At 28.8% G+C, this 20420-nt stretch overlaps 1 protein-coding gene across 4 annotated transcripts in view; it reads right to left on the bottom strand.

Moving 5' to 3' along the window:
• LOC109792476 (putative 2-isopropylmalate synthase) overlaps positions 1-20420 on the bottom strand; it is a 37955-nt gene that overhangs the window by 16112 nt on the left and 1423 nt on the right. For all 4 annotated transcript variants that reach the window (XM_083072357.1, XM_083072358.1, XM_083072359.1 and 1 more), the window contains exons 2-6: positions 17449-17662; positions 17279-17362; positions 14336-14428; positions 14162-14248; positions 9862-9962 (exon numbers count right to left, since the gene is read on the bottom strand). In XM_083072357.1, coding sequence (XP_082928483.1) covers positions 9862-9962; positions 14162-14248; positions 14336-14428; positions 17279-17362; positions 17449-17662 — 579 coding nt within the window. The remainder of the gene's footprint in view (positions 1-9861; positions 9963-14161; positions 14249-14335; positions 14429-17278; positions 17363-17448; positions 17663-20420) is intronic.

The raw sequence follows: 20420 nt of genomic DNA, 5'->3' as shown, positions 1-20420 counted from the left end.
TTTATCTTTCAAGTTTTATTTTTCAGTCAGAACAGTTATGAATTATTATGTGAACCCTTTTACCAACTTAAAAAGTTTATTTTCCTTAATTTTTTTTTATTATATTTCGATATATGTGTTGGGGTAGTAAGGGTGTCACATTTAGTGGTATCAGAGCAGGTCGATTCAATCGGCCGTGAGTTATGAGTCTATTGTGCTTGTTTGGTAGATGGATGATGTGGCAAAATTAATTGTTGAACTTATTGATAATATGACGATTGATTGAGTTTGTTGTTTTAGAGTATGATTGTTAACTTTTTGGGGAAACACAGAAAACAATGGCAGGAGGTAGAAACGATCGTGCAATAGCCGATGCTTTGCAAGCAATGGCTCAGGCTCTTGGTAATTTGAACCAACGACCAGACATTGATTGGCTAGAGAGATTTCAGCGAAATAATCCACCAAGTTTCCATGGAGGCTATAATCCTGACGGAGCTGCTGACTGGATATTTGAAGTCGAAAAGATATTCCAAGCTATGGGATGTCCTATGATACAGAAAGTGACTTTAGCTGTCTTTATGCTTTCTGGGGAGGCTGGTATTTGGTGGCAAGGTGCTTTACAAAGAATGATGGCTGCGGGAACTCAAGTAAACTGGGAAAATTTCAAACGACTGTTCTTGGAGAAATATTTTCCCCGAGACGTGAGACATAAGAAACAAGTAGAATTCCTTGAATTAAAACAAGGAGAGAATTCAGTGGCTGAATATGTGACTAAATTTGAAGACTTGGTTAGATTTTGTCCTATGTATGATGGCGTAGACAATGAGGAGGACAAATGTGTGAAGTTTGTGAGCGGTCTGCGCCCTGAAATCAAACAAGTATTCAATTATCAAGGGATCACACACTACCATGAATTGGTGAACAAGTGCAGAGTTTATGATGAGGACAACCGAGCTAGGGTAACTCATTATAAAAGTGGAGGACCAATGAGAAATAATAAGTTTGGTTCATCCAAGGGTAAACCTTATACCAAGTTTACAGGGGACTCAAGTTCTAAGGTGAATAATCAGGGTTCTATCCAACAAAGAAGCCAAGTTCCAATGGTTAGCCAAACTTCTGGAAGGGGAAGTGTGGGTTTTGTTCCACACAACAACTGTTTTAAATGTGGAAAGCCAGGTCATAAGGCAGTTGATTGTCGGATGCAAAGGATAATGATATGCTTCAAATGTAAAGCAGAGGGACATAAAGCTAGTGAATGCCCTCAGAGTAGGAAAGAAATAACAGAGGCTGGAGGGAGCGCTAGCAAACCTCGAACCACAGGAAGAGTATTTGCTTTGAGTGGTGCTGAAGCTACTCAATCCGAAGACTTAATTCAGGGTATGTGTTTCATTAATGGAACTCCTTTAACCGTTTTATATGATTCTGGTGCGACTCACTCTTTCATATCACATGCGTGTGTGTCTAAACTAAAATTACCTGTCTCTTCCTTGTCTTTTGAGTTAATTGTCAAAACACCTACTAGTGAATCGGTAATCACTTCTGATGTCTGTTCAAAGTGTCCTCTGACTATTGAAGGTAGAGATTTCATGGTTGACTTAATTTGTTTACCTCTAAGTCAACTAGATGTTATTTTGGGTATGGACTGGTTATCTTCCAATCATGTCCTTTTGAATTGTGCTAGTAAATCTATTATTTTTGAGGAGTCTGTTGAAAAAGTGAGTAAGGATTATTTGACTGCCAACCAAGTTAAGGTATCTTTGCAAGAAGATGCCCAAGTGTACATGTTGTTAGCTTCTCTGAATTCCGAGAAAAATGTTTTGGTAAATGAATTGCCTGTTGTGTGTGACTTTTCGGATGTCTTTTCTGATGTGTCTAGCTTACCACCCAGAAGAGAAGTAGAATTTTCCATAGATTTAGTTCCAGGAACAGGACCTATTTCTATTGCACCTTATAGGATGTCACCCATAGAGTTAGTGGAACTGAAAAAGCAAATAGAAGACTTGTTAGAGAAGGGTTTTGTGAGACCTAGTGTATCACCTTGGGGAGCACCCGTACTCTTAGTCAAAAAGAAAGATGGTAGCATGAGATTGTGTGTGGATTATCGCCAGTTGAACAAGGTGACCATTAAGAACAAATATCCATTGCCTAGGATAGATGATCTTATGGATCAGTTGACAGGTGCTTGTGTGTTTAGTAAGATTGATCTTAGATCAGGATACCACCAGATTAGGGTTAAGGAAGAAGATGTACCTAAGACAGCCTTTAGAACTCGCTATGGACACTATGAGTATCTAGTAATGCCTTTCGGTGTGACGAATGCTCCTGCAATTTTTATGGATTACATGAATCGGATTCTTCATCCGTATTTGGATAAATTTGTAGTTGTCTTTATAGATGACATACTAGTTTATTCCAAGACTAAAGAGGAGCATGAGGAACATTTAAGGGTAGTACTACAAACACTCAGGGAGAAACAACTTTATGCTAAGTTGTCCAAATGTGATTTTTGGCTAGAGGAGGTGAGTTTCTTAGGGCATGTAATTTCGAGTAGGGGTATATCAGTGGATCCATCTAAGGTTGAGGCTGTGTTGAATTGGGAGGCACCTAAGTCAGTTAGTGAGATTAGGAGTTTCCTTGGATTAGCTGGATACTATAGGAGATTCATAGAAGGATTTTCTAAGTTAGTATTACCTTTGACAAATTTGACTAGGAAAGGAGTTGTGTTTGTTTGGGATAGTAAATGTGAAGATAGTTTCCGAACCCTTAAGGAAAAATTGACTAGTGCACCTGTTTTAGTATTACCTGATCTTAGCAAGACTTTTGTGGTTTACTGTGACGCTTCTAAGATGGGATTGGGTGGTGTATTAATGCAAGAGGGTAGGGTTGTATCTTATGCATCCAGACAATTGAAGGTACATGAGAGGAATTATCCCACCCATGATCTTGAATTAGCAGCTGTGGTATTCACACTTAAGATTTGGAGACATTATTTGTATGGTTCAAAATTTGAGGTGTTTAGTGATCATAAGAGTCTTAAGTATTTATTTGACCAAAAAGATTTAAATATGAGGCAAAGGAGATGGTTGGAATTTCTTAAGGACTATGATTTTGATCTTAATTATCATCCAGGAAAAGCTAATGTGGTAGCTGATGCTTTGAGTAGGAAATCTTTGCATTTGTCTTCTCTTATGATTAGGGAGATGGATCTTTTGACCCAATTTAGAGACTTAAGTTTGACTTGTGAAGTGACTCATAATAGTGTGAGATTAGGTATGACTCGGGTGACTAGTGAGTTGTTGAGGGAAATTGGAGAAGCTCAGTTAGTGGATTCATTTCTAGAGGCTAGACGTAAGGCTATAGGACAAGGGATTGGAGGAGAATTTACCTTGGGTGCAGATGGAGTGGTAAGATTTAAAGACCGAGTATGTGTGCCTAGTGACCCTACACTTAAACGATTGATACTAGAGGAAGGTCATAAGAGCAAGCTTAGTTTTCATCCAGGAGCAACGAAGATGTATCAAGATCTCAGGAAGATATTCTGGTGGCCTAGGATGAAGAAAGATATAGCTGAATTTGTGAGTGCCTGTTTAGTATGTCAGAAGGCTAAGATAGAGCATCAAAAACCTTCAGGATTACTTCAGCCTTTGAGTATACCCGAGTGGAAGTGGGATAGCATCTCTATGGACTTCATAGTTGCTTTGCCTAAAACTAGGAAAGGGCATGATTCCATTTGGGTTATAGTTGATAGGTTGACCAAGAGTGCACATTTCCTACCTATTAACATTAGGTTTTCTCTGGAGAGATTGGCTAGACTGTATATTGATGAAATCGTGAGATTACATGGGATACCATCTAGCATAATTTCAGACAGAGACCCTAGATTCACCTCTAGATTTTGGGAGAGCCTACAACAAGCTTTGGGAACCCAACTGAGACTTAGTTCAGCTTACCACCCTCAAACTGATGGTCAAACTGAGAGGACTATTCAGTCTTTGGAGGACTTGCTTAGAGCTTGTGTGTTGGATCAAGGGGGTAGTTGGGATAGTCTTTTACCTTTGATAGAGTTTACTTATAATAATAGTTACCACTCTAGCATAGGTATGGCACCATATGAAGCTTTGTATGGTAGGAGGTGTAGAACTCCTTTGTGTTGGAGTGAGCCTGGAGACAATGTCATCTTAGGACCTGAGATTGTGCAACAAACCACTGAAAAAGTTAAATTGATACAAGAAAGGATGAGGACATCTCAGAGTAGACAGAAAAGTTATGCTGACAGAAGAAGAAAGGATTTAGAATTTCAAGAAGGTGACCATGTATTCTTGAAAGTCACTCCATGGACTGGGGTTGGCAGGGCATTAAAATCCAGAAAACTTACTCCTCGATTTATTGGTCCTTTTCAAATTCTTAAAAGAGTCGGCAATGTTGCCTACCAAATTGCTTTGCCCCCTAAATTGTCAAATCTTCATGATGTCTTTCACATTTCTCAACTTCGAAAATACATCCACGATCCTTCGCATGTGATTGAGTCGGATCATATTGAGGTTAAGGAGAACTTGACGATGGAAGCTACCCCGGTGAGAGTCGAGGATCGAATGGTAAAGCAACTTAGGGGTAAAGAAATTCCTTTGGTAAAAGTTATTTGGGGAGGAGCTATACCAGAAAGTGCTACTTGGGAACTAGAGGAAAAGATGAGAACTTCATATCCATTTTTGTTTAATTCAGGTAATTTCGAGGACGAAATTTCTAAAAGGAGGGGAGTAATGTAACATTCCAAAAAATTTTATTTTTATGTATTGGAATTATTAGAAAGTTTATCATATTTTTATACGAATTTTACTATTCACGTATACGTATTGTACTATTTACATATACGTATTTTACTATTCATATATACGTATTTTACTATTCATATATACGTATTTTACTATGCAATTGCATAGTAAATGGCTGCTGAAGGGAGCTCACGAGGGAAGCAAGTTTCCATTTATAAATGAATTTGAATATTTTAATGAATAGTGCATAGTAACTTATAATATTATTTTAATGAATAGTAACCTATGCATAGTAACTTCAAAAATTCTATAAATAGGAGCTTAAGGTTTTTGAAAATTCATAATTTTAGAGAGAAGAAATTCTAGAGAAATAAAAAGAGAGAATAAGAGAGGAGGTTCTGCTCTAATTCCGGTCCCGATTTAAGAAAAAGAGGAGGAGGTTCTGCCCAAGTTTCTATTCATCCAGGTACGGGGGAAAAAGGGATTATTTATATGTAGAGTACATGAGGGAATTGGGTAGAGGAATAATTTCTTAAAATCACGTTTAATTTATCTGAATGGAAGGCCGAGCCTCCTATTAATTTATAATTTGGAATTTATCTGAATGGAAGGCTGAGCCTCCTATTATTTTGTAATTTAAATGTTCTTGATAAAAGACTAAAATTTACATCTTTGTTATATTTTTATGATTTGGAAAATATAAATGGATTCCTAACTAGGAGGCACTGCCACCTTTACTGGAGTTAATTTATATTTTCTTTATTATTATCTATATATATATGTATTCCTATTTTTTCACTATATTGTAAGGGTAGTACGGGTTGCTGGTTGCAGAATGCGCTGGGCGCGCTGAGTGCAAGTCTGGGCGCTGAGCGTGAATATTTTGATTTTGAGGTCTTAATGAAAGTTGTAGCCTTGGATTTTAGCTTTCCAATGGCGTTGGAATCACCCAAAAAGGAGGTCTAGAACTCCAGATATGGATGTTTTAGTGAAGAGGGGTCAAGCTGTCAGCTTTATCTATAGCTGTTGCGGTTTTTATCATTTTTCACAAAGTAGATGATGGAATTAGGACTTGATGTCTTCATGAGAGTTATAGGAAATTTTCTTATCTTTCATATGAAATAAGGATGAGCATGGTAGGAGTAGTATAACCCCTGATACGCTGTTTATAGTTTATACTAATTATTCTATTGATTATTATATTAGTTATTGTTACGTTATTTGATGGATGATATTGATGTGAATTTGAATTATGAGTTGAGATATTGTATGATTATGCTTGTGATGTCTCACATTGATGACTAGGATGGCACGACCCCTGGGTAAGTGGTGCTATAGGGAAGGCGTGACCCTAGTATGATGTGGAATGAGTAGGACAGTTAACACCACCACTTATGTCGCTTATGGCAGCCCTGGCATAGGGTTAATTGCAAGAGATTGTATTGATTGTAATGTGATTGTGTTTCCTCACACCAAAATGGCGAGGGACGGCACGGCCCCTGGGTAAGTGATGCTACAGGGAGGGCGTGACCCTGGTCTGGTGTGGGTTGAGTGAGGCAATTAACCTGTATCACTTGTGTCAGATGTGGCGAGGCCTTGGCATAGTGTTAATTGTTGGATTGGCACGAATGTTGTATGTGAATATGATGAGTAATTGATATATATATATATATACACTATATAATGAGTTATGATGAAATTATACTGTGATATGATTGAATGTATTTTGCATATAGATAATTTTTCTTTTCTCACCGTATAAATTGTTGATATTTTAGGTGGAGAGGATCCAACTGCAAGTGGTATATAGAATGCCATCCGTTAATTTGGGAAATGCTCTGATAGTGTGACATCGGGGCAAGAGGATCTCTAGGATAGAATATTTGGTATTGTAATAAATGTTATTTTCTTTGAAAAATGTGTAAACTCTTGAATTTTATCTTTCAAGTTTTATTTTTCAGTCAGAACAGTTATGAATTATTATGTGAACCCTTTTACCAACTTAAAAAGTTTATTTTCCTTAATTTTTTTTTATTATATTTCGATATATGTGTTGGGGTAGTAAGGGTGTCACAATGAGATGTTGTGGGTTTGAGGTTCAATGTTGTGTGGATATTTATATGTGTCAGATCAAAAGGCAATCTTAGATCCCTCAAAATTAAACATGTTTTAATGCTAACAAAAAAGAGATATTTTTCAGATCATATAGAAAGAAAAACCTTAATAGACGATTGGTTATGATGATGTGTAGTCTATTAAATGAATCACTTCATCTATCTAAGATGAATGCATTAAATATAAATCATTGATATTTCTAATAACCAAATCATCTTTATCTATGTTATTCCTTAACAGATTGAAGGAATAAAAGTTTTTTTTTGTAATTTAACTTCAAAAAAGAACAAAGATATGTTTTTCATCAAAGAAAGAACAAACAAATATCTCAAAGTGTGTGAAATCTCAAATAATGTGATTTTCAATTAACAAACACAAAAATTTAATGAATCAACGGACACTTTTATCTATTAGAAAGGTCATTTAATGCATCAACAAACATTTCTCTCTATAAATAAGGAAGACAAAGAAAGACAAAGCAATCTTATGAAAGAAGTTCAAAGATTTGCAATAGTCATCTTCAAGAAACACCTATATAAAGAAGCTTTAAGGTTGGTTGTTTAAAGAGACAAGTCAAAGAAAACTTAGGTTGAGCTAGAAGTGTCTTGTGAAAGGATACTTGTATCTTTATGAATAATAGTGGAACTTGATCAAGTTGATTAAGATCTAAACGTAGAATTAATGATTAAGATGAACCAATATAAAAATATCTTATGTTCTTTATATATTTCTTTACATATGCATTTTTATGATCTCGATACTACTTCACTGTTTCAAAAAATATTAAATTTTTTATTGACTCAATTACCCCTTTCTAGTGTCTTTTTTCTCTCCATAATATTCATGTTTTATGCACTTCCATCTGTATGTTGCTTTTATTATATCAAGTTTACCTATAGTTTGTATGTTAGTTGTGATGATCATATCTCTGATATAAGAACAAACTAGGATTAGGTTTAGAAGTTGGCTTGGAGTTGCTGATGAACTATCTACAGTAGGATTAGGTTTAGAAGTTGGCTTGGAGTTGCTGATGAACTATCTACAGATGGTTGGAGGCGGAGATGTTGGTTTTTTGGCCTTGTATAGCTATTTTAGACTAACTTAGATTTTCATTTAGGATTTGCATACATTCGTATATTCAAAAATATAGTAATCCCATAAGGAGATTTTCTTTTGATGTTGATGATCAAAGAATTGTTTTATGTTTTCTAGTTGATCCATAAGATGCCTAGTGTTGTTAAATAACTTATATGTTTTGTTGTTAGACGTTATACCATTGTATGACTTGTCAGATGATTACTTTGTGAATCAAATATGTGCATGAGTTTTTTATTTAAAAGTTGATAGATAGTTCAACATTAGATGGGTAATGTTTCTTTAATTATAATAAAAAAATATTTTAAAATAGATAAAAAAAATTAATGAACAGGATAAAATAAAAGAGTATACTTCTTCTCACCTTTTAATTTTAATATTCTTTATATGAGTTAGAAATTTTTAAAGTTTTATTCGATTCAATATTTTTTTAAATTACAAATACGAAATTAGAGCATAGTGATCGTAGTTAAATGTGATTCATTTTGTTATGCAGTTAATTTCTGCATATATTATATTACCATAATATGAAAAAAATATAAATTAAATTTTAATATTTTTATTTTTTTAAAACTAAATGAACAATTTTGTCATTGAATTAAAGACTCGTTAAACTTTAATTTGTTCTTAAATATTTGTGAAATGAAGTCATTCGAATATTAGATGCATAGAAATAGTTTATATTATATTTTCATCCGTAGTAACTTGATAAAATTATCATTTTTATATCATTTATTTGAAATTGTATTTTTTTAAATAATTGAATTGACATCAAATGAATTTTAATCTAGAAAATAAGTTTAATATTTTCTAAGATATTATAATTTTATTTTCAAAATATACACTAATATAAAAAATATTTAATATTATTGTTAAAAAATTGTAAATGATTACTAATGTGAGGATAAAATATTACATAATTTACAAATCCTTGAATTAAAAAATTTAACTAACCTAAGAGCGCCTTTTGTGAATTGTAATAAGATTGTCATAAATTGCAACTTCTTCCATTGATATAAATAAATATTAAAAAAACCTGCCAACTCTTTTATTAAAATTTCACCTGTTATCTATACTATAGTCACATGTGTGTTTTGTAAAACTAATTTATAAGTTGTCAAATTTATATAAACTAGTTAAAAGTTTATAAACTTTAAATTAGGAATCAAAAATTAAAAGCTCATAAGTTGACTAATTTATTTGAATGTTTTATAATAGTAACTAATAAGTTAATTCATCAATGTAAAATGAGAATTATTTATTTGATAGCATGCGTAAGAAAAGAAAATGCATGTAAAATGATTTCTAAATTAAAAAAGATAAAAAAATTTGTAATTAAATTAATGAGGATAAAAATAAATTAATAGCTTATAATATATAAATTACTTCAATAATCAATTAGCTTACACAAAAAAAAAAAAAAAGCTAATTGTCACTAAATCAATCATAAACTACATGATTTTGTGGCAAAAAATATTAGGCGTTTAAATTTATTATTTATTAATCATTATTTTATATATATAATCAATTTAATTAAGTTTTTTTTTTGATAATTTAGCATGTATTTACCAACAATTTACATAAATGTCAATAAAAACATTAACGATTCTATATACACCAACTATTATTTAATTATTGATAAATATAAAAAATGACCATTTATATAGTCCTAAAGAAAAAAATAATGGCTACAAAAGGTGAACTTTGGTGTAATAAGGTTACAAACTCCTAAAATAAGTCATCTAATCAAATAAGTTTATTTTGATCAAATTAACTTATAAGTTCACAAAAAAAAATTATAAACTCTTTAAATTTATTGTCATACATGTTTTATAAGTTTCCATATAATTAAATTCACCAAATGGGCCCAAATAAATGTGAGAGAAAGAGAATGACACACCTTAGCTTCCCTAGTACAATATTAACTCCATTTGAACTTTCAAGGCCAATATCTTCGGGAGACATTATTTCGTATGTCGCTCTGTGCTTTAACATTCCAGCCTACAAAAGTAAAAATGAAAATTAAAAAATAGTAAGAGACAATGAATTAAGTATACCTAAACTTATTTCACTCAATAGCTCATATTCTACATTAAATTTTAACGATCCAACCATTAAAGTAAAAGTTCTTAATGCATAAATCAAGTCTGTAAATTTTTAAAAAAATTTAAAAATATTTAATACTTTGTTTCATTGATTCAAATTGACAAATAATTATAAAATATTTAATATGTTGATTTGAATTTATATAACAAAGTATCATATGATTTTTTTAAAATTTAAAAACAATTTATGCATTAAGAACTTTTGATCATGGTGTAAGAAATAAGAAATTCTCTATTAATCTAGAAGGAATCAAAAGTAATTTAACTAGTGTGGATAAAAATAAATCATAATATTTAATCATAAACTTAATAATAAAATGACAATGAATTTTCACTTAAGTTAATACACTGGCTAAAATTTAAAATTTTCATGTACAAAATTAAGAGTATTAATTCCAAGTCATAATAAAAAGAAGAAATGCAAATAATTCTAAATTTGGTGAATAAACTAAATTTCTAGCTAAACTTGTCCCCTTTTATTATTCACAATAATTGTAACACCATCATTTTTTTAATCATGTATATTTGATATGTATCTAATTAAGATTGAAGGTTTATGTTGTTTTAAGTTTTTTTTATGTTATTCTTCTCTATGATGCCTATGTAGAGGTGAGTGTTAGTAGAGATGACCTCAAACTTAAGTTATAGAGGATATAACTTAAGTGTATGAGAATTGGTCCGGGAAGGGCTATGATATATAAGATCAAATTTGAGTAAGCGAATTTCATAAATTCATAAGACAAGTTTTCTAGAGAGACGATCTCTAGGAACTCTAAGTTGTTGTTCAAGCATTTAAGTAACTTTAAGATATGCCAAAGAGGAATATTTTCTAAGGTTGGAGCAAGGTGGTATGTTTGGACAAGACTATGTAGTGATGTTTGAGCATTTGATTTGATTCCACTCTCAAGGGACCTCTAAAGCCTAAAGATGTAGAAAATTTAGTAAGACTATAGTTGTGTCTGGGTTCCTTAACCTGGATGTTGAGTTGGCATGTAAGTTGTGGGTTGTCACCTAAGGTGCACCCTAACCTAGTGTTAGAAGGGTATGTGGTATCTTAGGCTTAGGTTGTAAGCTAAATCTAGAGGGGGCTTGGTTGTTGTAGACCAATATTACGGTAAGCTGACACACAATTATTCTATCCCTACAGTGATACTAAACCTTCCAAATTTATGTCAATTCACTATAAGAAAATGTAAATTTTCAACAGACATAATCTGTCGGTAAAAAGGAATATCCGTCAGAAATTCTCTATTTTCGACGAATTTTTGACAGACGCAAATCCGTTGAAAAAAGGGACATCAGGAAAAAAAAATCTGTCGAAACAATTTAATTCGTCAAAAATTTATGAAGGATTAATCCGTCGATAATTATCCGTCGAAAATTACCGACAGATACATCCGTCAAAAATTGTTTGAAAATCTTTGTATGATTCTGACAAATAAATCCGTCAAAAAATTTTTGTTTAATTTTAATAAGTTTATTAATGTAACAACTCTCATATTTGGCGTCTCAAGATTCTATTTCACGACACTTCACTTTTCAGCGTGTTTTGTCCTTACTTGCATAATTTCTGGGAAACTTCTCAGAAGGTCACCCATCCCTATATTATTTCAAGTCAAGCATGCTTAACTGTGAAGTTCTAATGAGATAAGCTACCAAAAAGAAGATACATGTTGCCAATATAGGTAGTACAAATTAATTCATTTAAATCATCCTCCACTATACAATCTCATACTTATACTATCTTTGGATCCCTCTCATTTCGGTATGTCTGGACCGTTATAAAAATATAATAATATATATAATAATTATATTACCAATAATAATAATTATATTATATTTAGTTACTTTATTTATATATATTTACTTTTATAATTAACAATCTACTTATTTCTATTTAAAATTAATATTATGATACAATTTAAATATTTATTATAAATTTAAAAGTTTAAATAATAATTTATATATTTTAAATGATAAGGGTTATAATAACCGGTGTAACTTTTACTAAGTATTATACCGGTCAATAACTTTATATTAAATGTGAATTTTGTAAATCCAACCGTTAGATTGAAAGTCCATATCACTTTATATGTTTATATCAAATTTTGTTAAAATTGAACAACAGCTTGAAGTTAATCAAATTGTTCATATCTTAGTATATTTTGAAATGTATATATTACGTCAATTTGGTTTTACAAGAATGAAGTATCAAATCATCTTGAATTAATATAAAATTTTGTATATATGATCTAGGAGTAAAAAACTTTCAATCTAATGATTGAATTTATAAAATTCACATTTAATATAAAGTTATTAAGTAGTGTAATACTTAGTAAAAGTTACACCGGTGTTATTATAACCCTTCTCTTTTAAAATATTACTTTTACAAAATTAAATTTTAACATTTTAAATAAATTATAAATTAACTTAATATATTTATTCATCTTAAATCTAAGATATAAAATTAAAAAAATGTATTTATCCTTATTTTATTTTCTAATTATCAACCATTAATAAAATACTAATTTAAAATCTTATCTAATAATATCATAATATTTTCATATCAAATTGAAAACCATATATTAGTTATACAAAAATATCAAGATCATATAGTAAATTGTCAATAAGATTCTAGTTAAATAATTTAAAATAATTAATTTTTCAACTATATTGTTTGCAAATAATTTATTCCAAAGCTAATCAATTTTTTTCTATATTAATTATAAGTAAAATAATAACTTAAATTAATAATTGGATCGATGAAATTCAACATACACCATGAGTTATTGAGTGGAGTAACTTTACTAAGAGTTACTTTGTGAGTCATTTGATTCCTCCTCTCTCTCTCTCTCTCTCTCTCTATATATATATATATATATATATATATATATATTTAAAGTTTTATTGATGATCTTTTTTAATATATGATTGTCAATTTTCGTCAAAAATTATTACATTTTCGATAAATATAAATTTGTCAGAAATATTTCATGAGTAATATAACTTTTCTTACGAATTTTTTTTATTGAAAATATAAATTTTCTGACAGATTTATATTTGTCAGAAATTACCGACGGATATATCTGTCGGAAATTACCGACGGATATATCCGTTGGAAATATAAATTTTTTGACAAATTTGTATCTGTTGGAAATATAAATTTTTCGACAGATTTGTATCTGTCGAAAATATAAATTTTCTAACAAATTTGTATCCGTCGAAAATATAAATTTTTCGACAAATTTGTATTTGTCAGAAATTATCCGTCGGTAATATACTTTTCCTATGATTATTTTTTCCTTCGGAAATATAAATTTTCCAACGGATTTGTATCCGTCGAAAAATATTCGTTGATAATTTACATTTTTCTTGTAGCGATTATATTTGAGTAACTAAGGTAGTTATTGTCCGGTAAGGATGATTTGAGTAGACTACTCGTATAGGAGATGTCCAATGTGAGTGTATGAAGATGCTTGGTGCAAATAGGCACATTGATATATAATGTGGAAGATGTGATATACGATGATGGGTCGTGTTGTGGTTGTGCATGGGTCCCTATGGTGGAATTGTATGGTGGTGTTTGTGTAGTTTAAGGCTCATAGGTGTATGTTATGACTCTTTTATATGCACTTCCATATTGTTATATCTTATGTAGTTGTGTATCAAGTTTATGACTGTTTGTGGTATTGACTACAACGATCATGTTATAACATGATAGCAAGTCAAGTTTAGTTATTGTAAGATGTTAGATGGGTATATATCTTGGAGCTGTTATTGCCATCTAGAGGATGATGGAAGTTTAAGATAGGTTTTCTAATCACTTTGTTTTGTTGCTTTATTATGAATATGAAATGTATAGTTGTTTTTATAATATATGTAAATAGTATATATTTTGAGACTATAAATAATTTTTTTAAAAATTATGTCATTATAAAACCTGTTGAGGAATTAAAAATTATAGATGTAAAATGTTTGATGCTAAATGAAAATTCAGAACATGAAAGTTATAACCTCAATACAGGAATATAATGATAAATGCATGGTTTATACAGTATTATATTACTATACATGCAAATCTTTAACTCCACCGACCTGATGAATGCCACTTTCATGGACAAAGGCATTAGCACCTACAATAGCTTTGTGTGGTTGTAAGTACATGGCAGAGTACTCTTCGACCTGTTGATAAAGATTATAAATTTTTAATTGATTAAAATATAACTTAAAAGGAGGGAAATAATAGAATAGTTTGAAAATATATTGAACCATCTTGCTTGTCTTTAATATGTGCCTCGTATTAATTCCAGTATACAAACCACCTAAGACATGAGCTCCCCTGCATTTTAGGGCCATCACAACCTTGAATAAAAAAAAATATAAATTGAGTTATAGTATATTAAGGGAGATGATAATAATTTAATAATATAAAAAAAAAATACAAGAGATATGTTTGCAAATATAGAGCAAGTATAGCACGTGTATATATATAGCATACATGAAAAAAAATTCTCCGATTCTAATTATATAAGTAATAAATTAATTTTTTTCTTAATTATAAACAATAATTATTAATTTTTAAAGTTATTCAAAGATAATTTCTTTTTATATATACCCTTAATTAATTAATAATTTTATTTCCTATATATTCATTTATAATTAACATTAAATGTAACAATTACTTAAAATAAAAAAGTATCTTTGAAATAAATATAAAAAATATTTTAAAACAATTAATTTAATTACTTTTTTTATCTCGATGGTTTGGGCTTTGTTGTTTACCGAAGGTAGTATTTTTCTTTTTAAAGAAGATATATCAAATGATAAAAGAGATAACAAATTGTAACATCGTAGTTTTTGACTCTAGAAAAGGAGTGTCTACTGAAGCATGAATAAAATCTTTTGATGCATTATAGTCCTTTTGAATTATCTTTGAAATTCAACTAGTCCAATATTATTTTGAATTCTGCTGAATTTTGGTAATTTTATTGGTGGAAAACAGGTTTCTACAATGAAAGTTAAACGGGTTTTAATGACATTTTGCGTTAATGACCAAACTTTTTGAAAATAAATATATAAGTTGAAAACCATATGTACTCCTTTCCCAGTGACTCGTGTGGGCTAACCCTATGGAACCTCCATACCTTCTTCAAGTCTTGTTATGTGTCCTCATTCAAACCTATGTGGTCCCATAATATTTGGGGATTTCTAGTTATAAGTATTTTTGGGGGACTAATTCTTTTAGACAATATACTGGTCAGATTTGATTATTAAGAATGGTTGTGCCCTTTTAGAAGGTATATAATGCTTAATTAGTTCATTGCTTGATTTGTTTTCCCTTTTTTGGTACACTTCGAAAGTGCCTAAAACTGGCTTTCCCTATGTATGTTCTGGTTTGAGACCAGAATATTACTAGTATTGAAGAGAGATGAATGAGTCTAGGCCCCTTAGAGGTAGTATATTCCTTAAAACTAGCTCCCAATAAATTCAAGTTGTATGATTTTAATGATTTTCGCATGAAGTTAGTTGAGTGTGTGTGACTTCTAGTGGGACAGTTTGGTATCTTTCCGCATTGAATATATATATATACCCTAAATCCTAAACTAGATATGCTTTTCCTCGATGTGAAATGTATTTAATGAAAAAAGTTGTCATGCTCTTTGTAAACTTTTATAGAGTGCATATGATGCTAGTCACGTAATTCCAACATGATGTTGTGAACCCCCGATGTGTACGAATTGTATATATGATTTCAAGTATTGGAATTGTGATATGTAAGTTGTTTCAAAGCTTTTGCATGGCACGGTAGCCTCATGTGTAAATGTTGTATATAGGTCAATAGATCCATATTGTTTAAGCTTTGTATGTTTGTGTTAAATATAATACTACAATATATGTTCTGGATGTCTTAAGATATTTATATGTGGATTTATAACTTCAGACAAGATTATTTCCAAAGAAGATACTTTTGGAAAATAAAAATAAACTATAATATTTATAAACCATAATTATGAAAAATCAAAATAAACTATAATATTTATAAACCATACTAATGAAAAATAAAAATAAACTATAATATTTGTAAACCATCCTCTCATATAAGAGAAAATTAATTAAATATGTTATTCTGGCATTATTATACTCAAGTTCTTTTTGCAAGAATTAAACTACTTTTTTTTTATTTTTTTTAATTGCAATTTTTTTTAGAAAACTTTGTAGTAGACCTATTTTTATTTTTTATTTATTAATTTATACATTTATAATTTGTGTGCATATCTTGCAATAAGATACAATAAGATGTTTCAAAAGTCTTTTATGGACCAATTACAAAGTTGTTAGTATGAATGCTATTACGTACATTTAATCTTTATAAATAAGATATAAAATTCTAATATTATATATAAAAATATGTGATTAAAGACGGGATACCTTGAAAAAGGTGACTTGGTTTAGGTTTCTTGACAAAATATTAAATAAAACTGATGGATAGTTTATAACAATAACATAATTATCTAGAAACACTTTTATGAAAACAAGAAAATTTATTACATTCCAAGATCTTGTGTAAAAAACTTAAATAACACTTAAAAAGAAAAGGATGTAATAATTTATAAGGATTAAAAAAAATTAATTAATTTAGTTATTAACACTAAATTTGTCTTCTTATGTTTTTTTTTTTTAAATTACCCTGAATACTATATGAGACATATATCCTTATTTTTTTTTCAGTTTTTCTTTTAATTTTTCTCATTGTTAATATATTTATTGTCTTGTTTTTTATTGGTTATGAATGTGAAGGGTTAAAACAAAGTTTAAAAAATTATATTCATATACAAGACAAAGTTAAAATCGCAAAGAACTCGAGAAAATGAATAGTATTTACCATTATCTAGAAAATTTTCATATTAAAATAAAAATAATTAATGCACAAAAGATATTGATTAAATTTTATAAAACTGAACAAAACAGTAATTTCCAAATTAATAATTATCAAGTTACATAGTTGCATCTTTTGACATCATTGATATGGTATAAGAAAAGAAATATAATCATTTTATTAATAGGTCCAATCTGGAATGGGTTTTCGAATCCTAGTGGAGAGTTGTAAATCTTTCACCAAGTTACTATGAATAAAATTTACATTGAATAAAACATTGCATAACTATGTTTTGTTAACATCTACGTATATAATACCATATGATTGATACTAACCTCTTCCAATGAAGCATTACCAGCCCTTTCACCAATCCCATTAATTGTTACTTCTAATTGCCTTGCACCACCAACACGTGCAGCCTAAAAGCAATTAAAACTAGCAAATATTTTCAATCTCGAGCTATTAACTACGTACATTATTCATTGGTAGAGTCGTGTGTGTATACCTCTATTGTGTTTGCAGTAGCATGTCCAAGATCATTATGACAGTGAACAGAAATAATAGCATTTTCAATTCCCGGGGTATTGGCTTTTATATCAGCAATCAATTTTCCATATTCAAAAGGCATTGCCATGCCCACAGTGTCTCCTATGCCCACTGTTGTTGCCCCAGCTTTGATAACTTCTTCTAAAATTTGGTAAAGAAACTCTCTGTCCGATCTGGTCACATAAAGAGATTGAAGAATGCAAAATTAATACTTTAAATTCATGACTATATCAACATTGTCATTGCAACCAACAAAATGTATAAAATATCCACTACATTAAAGGAGTCCAGTTAATTGGATGACATATATAGTTATGTTTGATTTACGGATTAAAAAGATTATTAAGAGTATTATATATTTTCATGTTTGTTTGGAGTTTTAGAAAAATATTTTTAGGTATTATTAATTTTTAAGAAAGTACTTATGATATTATTTCCTTTATTTCTATTCATATAGTGGAAGATATGAAAATTGTATTAATTCTCATGAGAATGTAAGAAATTATATTTTAACCCACTTATTCAACTCTTTTTATTTTATTTTTTTTAACTAATTTAAATTTTCAACTATTCCAAAAAAATATTAAAATCCTATCAAACACATTTTTAAATATTCTCAAAAATAATATTACAAACAATAATACTCCTAAAAATATAATTCCTAAGAATGTAGGATCATACAACAAAAAACATCTCATATATTATTTTATCACACAATAGTCTTGATAAAAGCTGGCTTGAGAACATTTGATACACTAAGCGAAACCACTATTATGCCTTTTAATAATAACATTTAATATATTTTAAATTTTATTTTTTTACATATTACGAAGAAAATAAACCATTAAATGTGTATAATTAAGATTAGAAAGTATTTTTTCTACTGATAAAATAACTAGATTATTCAATATTTTTTATGACATGTTTACCAGTAAAAATTATTTTTTGATTTAGTTAAAAAAAACTGATTTTTATTAAAGTTATGCTAACTATTTATCTAAAGAGAAATGATGAAGTGGATGATTGCTAAAAGAGTGTGAAGAGATAAAAAATAAAATAAAATAAAATAAACAACAAAATAATATAGTGGTAGTTACCCAAAAGAATGTGAGATGTTTACTATTAAGTAGAGAAGAGGGAAAAGGAAAATAAATTAAGCAAATTGGAAGAGTAATTTCAGGTGATAAATAAATAAATAAAGAAGGGTCAAATCAATAAGAAAAAAAAAATTGGAAACCAAGTACAATCATAGAAGGGTGTATTTTCTTTATATATAATGATATAAATATAATGAAAAAAAACGTTTCGTACTTCAACCTATTTTATTTAAATAAAAAGATGAAAATTAAGATATGACAGATAATTACTTATTATAAAAATGTGTACATGATATAATAGAATCGTCTTTATTATTAATAATATAAATACAAATAATTAACAATAACCTATAAATTATCTTTGTATTGAGAGAAGGTCTCATTTTTTTAATAAAATTTAATATTCTTCTAGCATTTTAATTTCTAAATTCATAATTTTTTAATAATTTCTAATTAAAAATTTACAGATTTATAACTTCACGAGTAAGTTTTGATAAACTCATTCTACTTAGTAACTCATGTTTTATGTTGATTTGAATCTATAGAATGAAATATATTTTTAATTTTTAAAAAAAAATTGTAGACTTGATCTATAATTTAAGAACTTTTAATTTAAAGGTTAGATCATTAACATTTGATGTAAAACATGAGTCATTGAGTAGAATAAGTTTAGGTGTGTATGTGTGTACAAAAGAGGGATATACCTATTCGAAGAGTAAGACTATATATAAACTTGTTTCATTCAATAACTTTTGTTTTACATTAAATTTTAATAATTCAATTGTTAAATAGAAAGTTTTTAATGCATAAATAAAGCTTGTGAATTTAAAAAAAATTAAAAACTATTTGGTACTCTATTTTATTAATTCAAATTAACAGATAATTATAAAATTATTTTTATACATTAATTTGAATTAATTAAATAACTAAATAATAAAAAAATTTCAAATTTTAAAAAATTTACAAACTTAATCTATGCTTTAAGAATTTTTAATTCAACGATTAGATAGTTGACATTTGATGTAAAATATAATTTATTGACTAGAGTTAGTGTAAATAAATTTACTCTTAAAATAAGTAGATTTTTTCTTTTATATTTGTGTGTGTATGTGATTTATTCACACTATGATGTCAAATTAGTGAAATGAAACTTTTAATAATTTTTTTTATTAAATTCACATTTAATTGATCCAACTATTATATTTTAGTTCAATTGTTAATTATTAATCTCAGTAACATACCGGATTCGGGTTCACTTATACTCAAAATAAAAAATTATTAATAAAAACACTATTGACTTTCTCTTTAACACAATGTTTTAAACATTTTTTTTTTAAATTTAGATATGTTTTTAGTCTTTATAAAATTAATAAATTCTGATTTTAGTCTTTTTAAAAAAATTTCTTTATTTTTCATCCTTATAAAATTAAAGTTATTGTTTTTAATCTCTATTTTTATGTGATCATTTTAACTATTTTTTATTTATTAAAAGATTAAATAATCATCTTAAGTATTATCTACAATCATTAGTAATATTATATCGATATTTAATACCTCTAAAATATTATAGGTTCTTAAAATATATATTATTTATCTACTTTAAAATGATTATTAGGGACTAAAAATAGTTAGTTTATATTTTAGAGCAATAAAAATTAAAGAAAAATATTTTATAAAGATCAAAATCAATTTTACTCATTTTACAAAGATCAAAAACAATATTTATAAATTTTAGAAGGATAAAAGACAAAAATAAAATTCTAGAGGGATTAAAACCAAAAACATCAATTTCATAGGGATTAAAAATATATTTAATTTTTTTTATTATTAACAA

This window comes from Cajanus cajan, chromosome 4 (assembly GCF_000230855.2).
Source record: "Cajanus cajan strain Asha chromosome 4, NIPB_CcT2T_4, whole genome shotgun sequence".
NCBI lineage: Eukaryota > Viridiplantae > Streptophyta > Magnoliopsida > Fabales > Fabaceae > Cajanus > Cajanus cajan.
The sequence above is the reverse complement of the archived record's forward strand: the minus strand, read 5'-3'. Positions and strand labels throughout refer to the sequence as shown.